This window comes from Necator americanus, chromosome II (assembly GCF_031761385.1).
Source record: "Necator americanus strain Aroian chromosome II, whole genome shotgun sequence".
NCBI lineage: Eukaryota > Metazoa > Nematoda > Chromadorea > Rhabditida > Ancylostomatidae > Necator > Necator americanus.
The window spans coordinates 39,421,656-39,433,893 of record NC_087372.1 but is presented as its reverse complement, the minus strand read 5'-3'; the positions used below and the strand labels follow the sequence as shown (position 1 = coordinate 39,433,893).

The window sequence follows — 12,238 nt, the reverse complement described above, 5'->3', positions numbered from 1 at the left end:
TTTTGAACCAATTAATTTTTTTCGCTATCTCTCGACTATTTTCATCATTTACCATCATTAGGTAGAAAATTTCCGTCGTCGTCTTACCTGGTTTCACGATATCAGCGATGTCTTTTTGTGCAATTACGGACATGTAACCAAGAATCGAGAACACTACGAAACCGGCAAGTATTGAGGTAGATCCATTGATAATGCACATAATAAAAGCGTCTCTTAATTATTAAGTAAATTATACGCAAATTTTCATTTTTTTTTTAGATTTTCTATAATTAATTAATAATAATTAGTTCAACTTCTAATCATTACCTGAAACAATTGTGATTGAATTTATTATGAGATCCTAATGCTATGAGTGCACCGAAACCAACACCATACGAGTAGAACACCTATAAATTGTTAAATAATTGTTTAATAAAAAAGATCAATAGTTCAAGAAAATCAATTAGAACACCTACAAATTAAGTAATTATCACATTTACGAGAAAAATATACTACAATACCGATTTCAGGAAGATAATGAATCCTCACCTGCGTTCCGGCATCCTTCCAAACCGTAGTATCGGAAAGACGAGTAAGATTAGGTTTTAGGTAGTAGTAAATACCTGTATATTCGGATTTTATGCTCAAAAAATTAATCGATATGGATCAAGTGGAAACTAACCTCTTCCAGCACCCTCCAATGTTAATCCTCTACAGAGAAGGACAAACAGTAGAAAATATGGGAATAAAGCGCAAAAATAGACGAACTGAAAATATTTTCTATTGATTCTCAATGAGCTGAACGCCGTGAGGTTCTTAAGTAATTAATTCCAAAAATAATTATTTTTCAATTGTTTTTCAATGTACTGAACTAAAAATAAGTAAAAAAATTCTGAAGAGAAGCGTAGTTTTGATGGAAAACTGAAGGGCAGACGGTGAGAGTTCATGCTACAGAGAACGTCATTGCAAGAGGCGCAGACGATCAGACCTATCAATATTCGCATTCCCCTTAGCTAAATGAAAATTGTACAGGATTTTTTAAAATCTGCTAATTCCAGGAAATCTGCTGGTATAAAAAGAAATCGACGCCGTAGTGAAGAGTGTGAAGACAATCCTATGTGGTCTCAATGAAGGTTATTTTAGAGCAAGGTCTCGTCACATTTCTTACAAGGAGGTTTGAAAAGCTACGCTCATGAGTTCATAGTTTCCGCTCACCCACGACGCTGAGCCGTTGTAACTCTTTAGACTCCCTTTTTCCGGGAAAATCGAGGCGTCGGTGGGCAAAGTTCAATTTTCGGATCCATTATAATAGCTTATTTCTGCTTCGTATATGAACTAGGTTCAGCTAACTGAGTCCATTAAAATGTCTATACTCTATTTCCGGAATTCAAGCGTTTATACTCAATTTTCAGGAGAACTCGTACCTTTCTCGCTTGCGTAATTCCCTTCCACAGCGCAAAATAGACAATCAACCATGCAAGGAACATAATCGCCAATAATTCCCACTGTATACTACCAAAATCCTCGATTGATGACGTTTGTTGCAGAACACGATTTCTGGAAATTATTTGAGTTTTCTTAGCATTTAAGCGTCCTTTAATACTCGTTGAAGGCACTTACTCCCAAAATTGTTCCACTGAGGTCTGTGTTTTTAGACCGGTACGCGTGAGATTTCTGGTGAGTTTTGCTAGCGCAGAAGCACTTTCCTTACCAGTGACGCAAGTGAAATCGTTCCTGAAGATAAGAAGAGGTTGAAGGGCAAATAGTCGGCAAGAAAAATTAATAGAAAAAAATAAAATAACTAAAAAACAAAGAAAATTGTTTGAATACTTACCAATAATTATCACATGATTCCCATGGAAATACGCTATTAAACGAGGAAATCATGTAAAATATCGCCCAACTGACAATTACACAGAAATATGCGATGCACATGAATGCGATCACCACATTTCCGATTCCGACTCCTGGAAAAAAATCCGAATAACGTGTAAGTATGAACACTAGATGATCACAAAACTCTAATCCTCTTTATCAGATCGTATAAATAGTAAAGTAGCATACAGTAAGTTTTTGTTTTAGGTCTCAGCTACGTAAAGTGCTTTAATCCCTCTTCTAAGAACGAAATCCTCCCTCGGGAACGTTCATCACCTTAGTTTTTCCCTCCCTAACTCCTATTTCATGTTTTTCCTCCTTTTTTTCAGCGTCTACTACTTTTTATGAAGTTCTATGTCTATAAAGCGAAAAGCCCTGGAAAAACGGATCGGGCTTCACAATTTAGGAGACAGAATTCCAAAAGTTCCTCTATCCTCAATGTGACCGCTCGGAACAAATCAAATCATTGTAAAAGAACATGAGAGAATGATTTTTACAGATCCTACAACCATTTTAAACCGAACAATTCCTTTATAATTTGTTTTAAAAAGAAGGAAAACTAAAAGAGTGGTAAAAAACAAGACGACGTCAGAAAAATACGTTTTTTTTTCGTAGGTCAAGATAGTTCCGCTACAATTATGCACTGTTACAGATAAATTTAATAATAAGCCGCCAAACAGTTGTGATATACGGAAACAAATTTGTCTTTATGATTATCTACGAAAAAAAAAACGCACATAGTTGTTGCGTTGAAAAATACATCGAAATTAAATGACTGGGAGATAATTATTGCTCCATAAAGAGAGGAATGTCAAATATTTACTGGAACTAGAACTATGTGCTCTAATGTCTATGTTCGCGTGAAGAAAAATCTCTATCATGGAAAAAAGGGAATTACAATCGTAACAGATCGTTAGTGACGGACCACTAGGTAACGTATCTCTGGCGAGCATTTTATTTTTTATTTTTTTATTTTAATCTTTTATTTGTTTTTAATCTAATTTTATTATTTGTTCTTTTATTTTTATTTTTTGATTTTAAAACGAGATTAAAAAAAACCCTTCAGACGGGGAAAAAAATAAATTTGAAATAATGGTAGATTCTAATATAAAGTGTATAAAGAGAGAAAACAATAGTCTTTTCTGTAAAATCCCCGTAAAATTTGCTTTTTGTTGTTCTATGAAAATTTGTTCTATGAAATCCGAAACGGAAAGCATTTTTCTTCATTTCTTCAGAACAAATTGGCACAGAGCTGTTTTTTTTTGAGAGCTACACATATTTTTTCATCAGTTTTGAAATGTTTCCATCTTTTTTTACCTTTAAAAATAGGACACATCCTCCACATTTCCATAGCGCCTTTCTGTAGATACTGTCCAATTGTGACTTCCATAATGAAAATTGGTACAGCGGCTAGACAGAAAAAAATCGCATACACAACCAAAAACGAGCCGCCACCATTCTTGAAACACAGATACGGGAAACGCCAAACATTTCCTGGAAAATTCTTTCTCGTATCTAATATCAGAGAAAAAAAGTCAAAGTCAATGAAAATCTGCGTACCAAGCCCAACGGCGTAAGCAATCATACTCATCAAAAAATCAAACTTTCCAGTCCATTGTCCTCGATCCGGCTCCTCCTCTGAAATGCTCCAGGATTACAGTCGTTTCGGAAAATTTCAAAGTTTCCGAGGAAAAATCAATAAGATATAATTTCTGTAAACGAGTAAATTTCCCTGCCTTGTTTGCTTGTTGAGATATGGACCTCCTCAGTTGGAAGCGGCTCATGACCTTCGCGGCCCATTGCTAAAGAGGTGAGTTACAAAAATTGTCTCAAACAAATAAAAATCATGAAAAAGCGAGAAACGGTGAGCACAAAATAAACGACAAGAGGGAACCACATGTTGGTGAAACGGAACTTGGAACTTTTTTTCCCCAGAAATTCATAAATTACGTTCTTTACGCAAATCGCAATTAATATAAAATTTTTCTTGGAAAAAGTGTTCCGAACTAGAGTCACAATATATTAGTGTAGAAAAATATGTGTTTATTTAACGATTTGCAGCAATACTTGGAATTTTTTTTTCCAGAAGTTCATAAATCACGTTTTTTTACGCAAATCTTCGCTAATTTGATAAAATAAGCAGATAAAATGTTGCAGACGTCATGAATGTTGCGGAATGTATCCCAACAGATTAAATTCACATATTTTCCATTGACTTACCTTATGAATCTACAATTTAAAGTCGATATTGATTGATCAGAACGAGCACGAAACTTGCGAAAAGTTTTTTTTTTGTGGCGAGCCATGTTTTCTTGACCTGATATCCGCAAACAAATGGGAACAGGATTGTAATCAGTTGCTATCTGCTCACTTGTGTGAAAAAAAACCGTATTTTCAGAGAGAAAACATTAGCTGGTGCTGGAAGAGCCTTAGTTATAAATCCACAGAAAAATGCTTCAATATTTCCGGAAACAACAGGGGATAAGTACTCAGAGTACGGCTGTTGCGCTCAAATCTAACGGTATCATTTCGATTTCCAATCATTTCTGTGATTTCGAGAAAATCAAAGAGCTATTTAGACAATTTTTGGTTTTAGGAAAAGGATACAGTAATAAAAAAATGAACATTAATAAAAAATGGACAGAAATAATTCTTAGAGTCACTCAATTGCTAGGGAATCGAAAGCAAAAATACAGGAAAATTCTGATATTTTACAAAGTTGCAATCAATCTATTGGCAAACGGTAAATAACATTGAAAATAGAGAAAGAAAGGAGAGGAATAGGAAAAAAAGTGGAAATTTTCCTAGTGTAGATACTCAGAATAAATATTTAGCAGGCCGGTAAACACAAAAAAATGAACCCAAGGATTGTAACCATTGTATTTAGAAGAAAATACACATAAGGTATGTATTACCAGGAAATGTAAAGAAACACGATGAAAAATAAAAACAGGTGATTTAAACTTTAAAAAACTTGAAAATTTAAAAGATTCAAAGATTTAAAAGATTTAAACTCAAAAAAATGAATGACAACTCGTTTCAAATATTCTTAAGTTTGCAAAAATTTGAATGTTTTTTTAATCCCTAGTAGCCATCAATATCTATTCAGAACCCACAAGGTGCTACAGTAAGAAAAAATTGTCGATGGGAATACCAATTTTTGATGGGTGCTGATTGTGGACGACCACGTTCGAATCGCTCTCCGACTACTTTCGGATACTGCCGACAACTAAATTTGGTTCCTAACTCACTACAGGCTATCATCTCTGATCTTTTTCCAAAGTTTTCCTGTTCCTGTGAGAGATCTTTCCTTCTTTCTTTTTCTACCTCCTCATCTTTTTTCTTCTAGTTTAAACACCACTATAGAAACTTGCGCAGAGATATTCCTAGAATTAGGCTTATTTTTGAATTTTAAAAGACCGCTGTTGTGGAAACAAGCTCGTTGCACACGAGTGTGAACAACTCTTTGCTCCGCCTTCCTTCGACCGCACCGCCAATCGATAGTTAGGAAAGTTAGCTCTCGCACAATCAATATTCATCAATCGATAGTTAGAAAAGTTCTCTCAATCGGACAATTTTCACCGAACAGCACCCTTTGTGGCCCAGAAATAATTTGTTGAAATCTTTTCTTTTTTTTAAGAGGGTTTGGATTCAACCATGGAAATTATTTGATATTTTTGAGTACCCAATATTTTAGCTCTTTGCTAGGCAGTGATTGTGAAAAAATTATTTTCGTAGCGATAAAAAATATCGGTAGTAAGGGACCAATATTCTTTCTGAAGATAATTTCCATTGAAATACAGCAAAAGTATAAGTAAATCTCAGGAATGATAATCAAGAAGAAAAGAGAATGGGAGAACAAAGAAAAGAAGATAAAAAGGAGCCTATGCAAGGTTTTTATTAAAACCATTACAGTTACAAATGTGTTACTCAGGAAAAAAGTAAACAAAAACACAATGTAGACGAACAACTCATCGTTCATCCACAGTTCCAGTCTTTCTCTACTGAAACACTATTTTTCATTTCTTTTCTCTTTGAACCTGTTCGCCAATTTTCAAATAATTGTTCAGAAGTAACTTTTTAACTTGCACAGAAATTTAGCGTTTAACGCTAATCGCACAACTTTTTTTAAAGACCAAATTCTTCAGTAGTCACAAGGTTTTTCAGGTGCCCTATTCTCTCTTCAGTGTGCGAAAAATTGCTGAATGTAAATGAAAAAATCGCTAATATATATGACATTTTCCCAAGTTTTCAGGAAAAAAGTGGAAATTTTTGCGATGAACACATGAATTTACATTGAGTTCTTGCTTTTTTTTTTCAGAGTAACACAACCGGCATGGTTTTACCAAAGACATCGCCCACATGTTCCTTTCCTATATTGATTGATTTTGCTTGTCATTCCTCAGATTTAGTTATACTATAGATAAGAAAAAGGCAGAAAAGTCTGAGAAATTGCATAAAAACTGATGTAAAGACTGAATTAGGTACGGAGAGGTGAACTGGTCCGAGAATTATCCATGCAAATCTGTTTGTGATTAACCTACTTACATGGACTATTCACTCGTATCCTGTCATACATACCTACAAAGAATGAACAGAAGGTCACAATAGATAGTATCTTTTCAATAAAAGATACTAGTAAAAACCTTCTACGAAAATTAAACAATGTTTTTTTATTAATATACATACATATATTATTAATATTTGTATTAATTTTAACTCTAGAACTATATTTTGAAGAAGAAACAGCATACAATTATTTTGGAACCAAAATAAACAAAACAAAAAAATGCTAACCTTACCGGTTGTGGCTAGATGTCTTAAGTTCTTTCTTTCGCGAAAAAATTCACCTTTTTCGAAAAATTGAGAATTTGAGAGTATGAAGAAGTCAATTACTCTTTTTTTTATTACTTTCATGATAATGATTTTGTGGTACTCAAACAAGAAGACTGACTCCTTCCAGACGTTTCCAAAGCAACCAATTATTAAATAATTATTTACAATTGGAATTCGTTGCTACAGCCTTTTAGTCGGAAATCCGAAATATTCGGCGGTACTGTTATTCACCGTATGATCCTATTACAGAAAATCGAATTTTTTTTTGATCACACAGTATATGTATGTATGGTTTAATAACATCATTTCTGTAAATAAAAAATTTTAAAAAATATATCTTAAATGAGAACCTTTACTAATAGTTGACTCTCATCTGGTCACTCGATTCTAACTTGAACGAGCTGTGAGGTCTGTGAACTTAAATGGATGTAGTAGCTGCATACTTTAAGCTATATTATATAATACAATTATATTATACTATTATAATTTCAACCATATTATTACAATACGTTTATTTTATGCCTCAAATCTTTGTACCTATCGTGGTGGCGTCAATTCTCGTACAAATTGTATCTTTCTGAATTCTCCCCGAATGAAAATTCCTCAGAAAAGCGACTTGAGTTATCTACAGTTTCGTCAATTCCGTGAAACCAGGCAATCCTCAGGAATGCATCAGAAAAACTCAGAAGGCTCAGAACTTTACTACTGCCGCGACAATAATTATCAATTATTTTAATATTTTTTCTTTTGATAATTCTTTTATTCTTCGGTACAATTCTACGAAAAAAAAAACTTCTCTAAGAAAATATTTTTATACAAATAATTTGGTTATTAATAAAAACATTCCTTTCAAGCCTCAAAACAGAAAAACTAAAAAAAAAACTGAAAATGAAACACGGTTCGGTGCCCTCCTTATAAAATGAATGGATAATCGTTCTTTTGAGTTATATTTAGTCAAAAATCGTGGAAAATTGTCGCTCTAAAGACATTTTCAATTAAATTCTGGTAATGATATGTTTCTAGTTAACTGTGATAATCAAGAGTGCTCAGAAATCCTACAAAATGAGGAGATTCCTAGTGTATTACGGTAGCGGAAGCTGTTTGCAGCGAAATCTTCACTAGAGACAGTAAAAAAAGAAACAGAAAAATTCTCCTCTACATGGTATTCACGGGTAGCAATAAAATACTATATAACTGTGTAGAATTCCAACATTCCAATAGAAAGGTAAAGATCAGAAAATGTTAACACCCTCTCGGCAACCGTCGGTAAGTAAATGCCGTAAATGGCCGTTTTTAGCGTGCTTGTAATGGAACAGGTTCAATTAAAGGCCGCCACTTTATGGAATGAGAAAAGTTGGGTGCCAAGATCGAAAATCGCTTTTGTTTATTTACAATCATCGTGTTATTTGGACGAAATTATAAAGAAAAAGAATCATATAAAATGCCACCCTGTTCTCAGAAAATAATAAAATAAATAATATAAAAATAAAAATAACAAAAAGAAAATAAATTCCCATTCTCTAGTCTGTTTACGCACTCTATTTCGGTGATCCAAGAAACACCAATAATTTATCCGCCCAATTTTGGGACTTAGGTAAGTGTTCATAGTTTAGAGTGTAATATATTTTACAAAAAGCGACAGAGAAGAAAAATTGACAGAGAGTTCGAAAACAGGACCGGAATAAGATCAAAATTACTACTCTTTTGCAGGAAATTTCCTGAATATGAAGCCTTACAGGGCTCACGTCCCGCATAACAAACAGAGTTTCCACGATCGATTAGATTACAATCAGATATAAAATGTTCTTTAGCATTTTTCTAGCAGAGAAAACTGGTCCTGGAAAATTTTAAACTTTCCAAGTAAAAATAAAAGATTTTGCTCGTTAGGTGCAACTTACATCATCAATCAAAAAACGTGATCTAGAAACGTAGATAACGGAGGAATGTGTAGATATCGTCAAGAAAAAAATCAAAAGGTTGAAGAGACTAGCACGCACTTTTAGGACAAAAACAAAAACAAAAATATAGATCCCAAATTTTTTAAGTATTGGGGTATGGATAAATCTGTGCCAAAATTACACATATATGTATGTCAAGAGAGAAACTTGGAAAAGCAGGAAATATCCTCCAAATACGCAAAAATTTGACAAATTTCCAACATTTTAAATGGAATAAATGGCTCAAGGAACCTCTTATGAGAAAAAAATGCTGCATCAAGGAGTAAGAATTTACGCGGAGGCCATGGATTGCAAAAAAAAATCTTTCTAAGAAAGAAAGATGCAGTAAAATGTTTTTGCTACGTTACTGAAGTCTCAGAAGGTCTTTAAAAAAGTTAAGAAAGGCGAAAATTGATATATTCACTCCATAACATCACTTTGAAAAAGAAAATAGTACAACAATAAGATTTTCTTGAAATCTTTTTCCGGAGATAAGCGCGCCAATTAAATCGTACGGAAAAGCAATAAACAAAGGAGTTAAGATGCAGAAACAAAAATGACTGTACACAATTTTTTTTTTCATTCATGAATACTTGTTGGATTTTGCAAGAGGATAGGTTCAAAAAACAAGGCCGCACTTTTTTTCAAGAAAATTTCTATGGGAATCATTTATTTTTGAAATGTTCGTAAGGTCGAAGAGAATCCGCGCCAAACGCAATCTAAACGTAGTGATGTCATATTAACTGCAAAACCTAACCAAAGTTGTTTGAAAAAAAGAATCAATTGAAAATTTTCACAGTTAAGACATGGCGTCCTCTTAAATAAGATTTGTAATGTTTCGAAAAAAGAGATCATTATTACAGTATTATCCAGTATTAGAGAATTCTGGCGAAAAAATATCGAATAATTCGAATGTATCTATTGATACTTGTAACTTAAGAAATTTTCTCTATCGATTTATTTATGAGTTAGACTGTAGCGAGAAAGTGTTTGTTTGTTTTTTTGAAGAGTTTTGCTGTATAATAGCGACAAAATACGAAACAAAAGAGCAAGAAAAAACAAAATTCCCTTTCTAAAATCACGAAACAACAAAATCCTAGCAACTATAGTGGTTAGTGACACCATAGGAGCGTGATGATGAAAATCCTCAGTCACTAAACAATCCCAATCGTTCCCGACTGGAATGTGTACCAGTTGTTACAACACATGGAAGATTAATTGTGTCATGTACGATAACGATTGTCATTCGACTCATTGATCTCATTGATAGGGATTATTCTGATCGAAGAGGGGAAACAAAAACACCAGGAACATTAACTGGTTCCCGACGAGGGAAAATGGGGAAAATATGATGGACAAATATCCAGAAAATGTAGTTCTAGTGTCCACTGCGTTAATGGGGATGTGCTGGCTCATTCGCGCTACAATTTAGGTATGTAGGCATTTTTGAAATGCCTACGTACCCAAAAAAAAATGATGATGGGATCCAAACAGACGAAAGAGAGAATGCGTATCTTGTCGTCGTTGAGTGACAATGTCCACAATCATGGGTCATAACTGTTCTTATACACATGTAGTAATTTCTTCAAGCATGAAATATGCACAAAAAGTGTTTAAAATATTCTTTAAAGTTTTTTTTTAAATTGCCTAGGACAGAGATGTTGTCTGCATAACAGCGACAAAATAAAAAAAAAACGAGGAGATAAGAAAATTTCCTGTCTAAAATCACGAGTCACTAAAAATTCCTGACGACTGTTAGTAAAATTGTTCAGCTGTCAATCAAAGTAACAAAAAAAAACCGTCGACTTTTTGAATCATCGGGCATTAAGGTGCAAATATTTCCCTCAAATTCTCAACACTCAAATTATTCAACCAAAAAAAATATTTGTTTTGGAAATTTTTTTGGACACCACAAATCACATTCGAATCAATGATTAGAGTGTCAAAGGTGTCTGTTCGAAGGAAAACATCAAGGAGCAAATTATTTAAATCAAATAAATGAATAATCAATCATATTTTAAAATTGTATAGGTTTTATTCCGTCGAACGGTTGTCCATGCAACTGAAGGATATAAAAATATTTTTGAAGGAAATCCAAGGTTCTAACGTAGCTACGCGTGTAGTTAAAGGCTTCTACGGTAGAAAAATTATTGGACACAAAGTATACGGGAATTGAATTGTGTATTTTGTCATGAAAAATCAAAAACTACTTATTTTTAAGTTTTCTCCGTGCTATATCCTGTAATACCCCTAAAAGAGAGGCATTTAGCTATGTGCATAGCAACGGGAAAGCAAGAAACAGTGACAATGATCATTAAAAAAAATAAAAATAAATTATGAAGAGTGAAAGGTGTGATGACTCGCAAAAACCACGAAGACGATGCGAATTTTGATGAAAGTTGTCGCTATTCGAAGAAAATCATCAAAAAATTTAAATTAAATTAATCATTTATTAATCAAATTCTTAATTGTACAAATATTTCTTCCATTTAATGGTTGTCCAATCCAAAGAAATAAAATATTTTTGAAGCGAATGCAAGGCAGAATAGGCGTTAAAAATCAAGAAATTATGAAGTTCATAAAAAAGCTTGGAAATCACAAAAATCTTAGCTTATAGTCGTATTTCAAAATTATTACAGGGAACTTCATTGATCAAGATAAACTGCAAAGTAAACGTGAAGAAAATCCTTTATTTTTTCTTTTGTGGATTATATGGAAATCCTATTATAAGAAAGAAAAGCATTTCATCATAAATCATTTAAAATTTTTCTACAATTCAAAAATTCCACTTAAGAATCCACAGAAAATAATTCTTTAATAAATAGGTGAACATTCTGCGCATCCATAAATCTTAGGATTTATCGATACTCAAGAGAATAGACCGTAACCGAATAGAGGAGAAGATTTGGTTCACAGTGTGTAAATCTTAGATTAACTTACTACTGTAAGATTAACTTAGATTAACTTTTATTTGTTACCGTAATGTGTGAAAGGGTGAAGTGCGACAAAACGCGATCAGCATGATGAATTCGTGTATAAACACGGACGAGTGGGCGTAATTGAGTGCGATGACCTCGGAAGGAATTGAGGACGACGACGAGTTCAGTGTAGTGCTGTTGCGGGGAATTGTTCAGAGATCAAAGCGATCTTTGTACTCACTATGTAGAGCAAATATTCAAAATAAAAAAATCTCAAAAATCACATCACTAGGATATTTATCGTGTGAGAAAAAGGATATCTCCCTTGTCCGAAATATTTTGAAAAATATTAAAACAACTTTTATGAAAAATATAGTTTCTCTACGTACATGAAAGAATTGAAAATTTCAGACTTTTTGCATGCTAAATTGACTCAAAATTCCTCAACCTGCACGAAAAAATTTAAAATTTCAGATTTTTTTCAAGCCGAATTGACTCAAATAGATATCGTTCTATGCGCACTTTTAAGAGATTTAAATATTTATTATTTTATTTATTATTCACATATTTATGTACATTTATATTTTATAGGAACTATAGATTGCAAAAAAGAAGATTAACCTACACTCTGAGTTTAAAGTGTAAAGTTCGATCAATAATTTCGAAAAAAACATGTAAAAGTATGATTGGAGA

The 12,238-nt window shown here is 33.2% G+C and overlaps 1 protein-coding gene across 3 annotated transcripts in view; it reads right to left on the bottom strand.

The window, feature by feature from the left end:
- The window catches only part of RB195_020817 (uncharacterized protein), a gene marked incomplete at both ends in the record, with an annotated part of 33,293 nt that overhangs the window by 2,592 nt on the left and 18,463 nt on the right, over nucleotides 1-12,238 (bottom strand). For all 3 annotated transcript variants that reach the window (XM_064189297.1, XM_064189298.1, XM_064189296.1), the window contains 10 exons: nucleotides 88-212; nucleotides 307-386; nucleotides 529-602; nucleotides 662-746; nucleotides 1,404-1,536; nucleotides 1,600-1,713; nucleotides 1,814-1,946; nucleotides 3,172-3,348; nucleotides 3,415-3,492; nucleotides 3,591-3,656. In XM_064189297.1, the coding sequence (XP_064045177.1) occupies nucleotides 88-212; nucleotides 307-386; nucleotides 529-602; nucleotides 662-746; nucleotides 1,404-1,536; nucleotides 1,600-1,713; nucleotides 1,814-1,946; nucleotides 3,172-3,348; nucleotides 3,415-3,492; nucleotides 3,591-3,656 (1,065 nt within the window). The remainder of the gene's footprint in view (nucleotides 1-87; nucleotides 213-306; nucleotides 387-528; nucleotides 603-661; nucleotides 747-1,403; nucleotides 1,537-1,599; nucleotides 1,714-1,813; nucleotides 1,947-3,171; nucleotides 3,349-3,414; nucleotides 3,493-3,590; nucleotides 3,657-12,238) is intronic.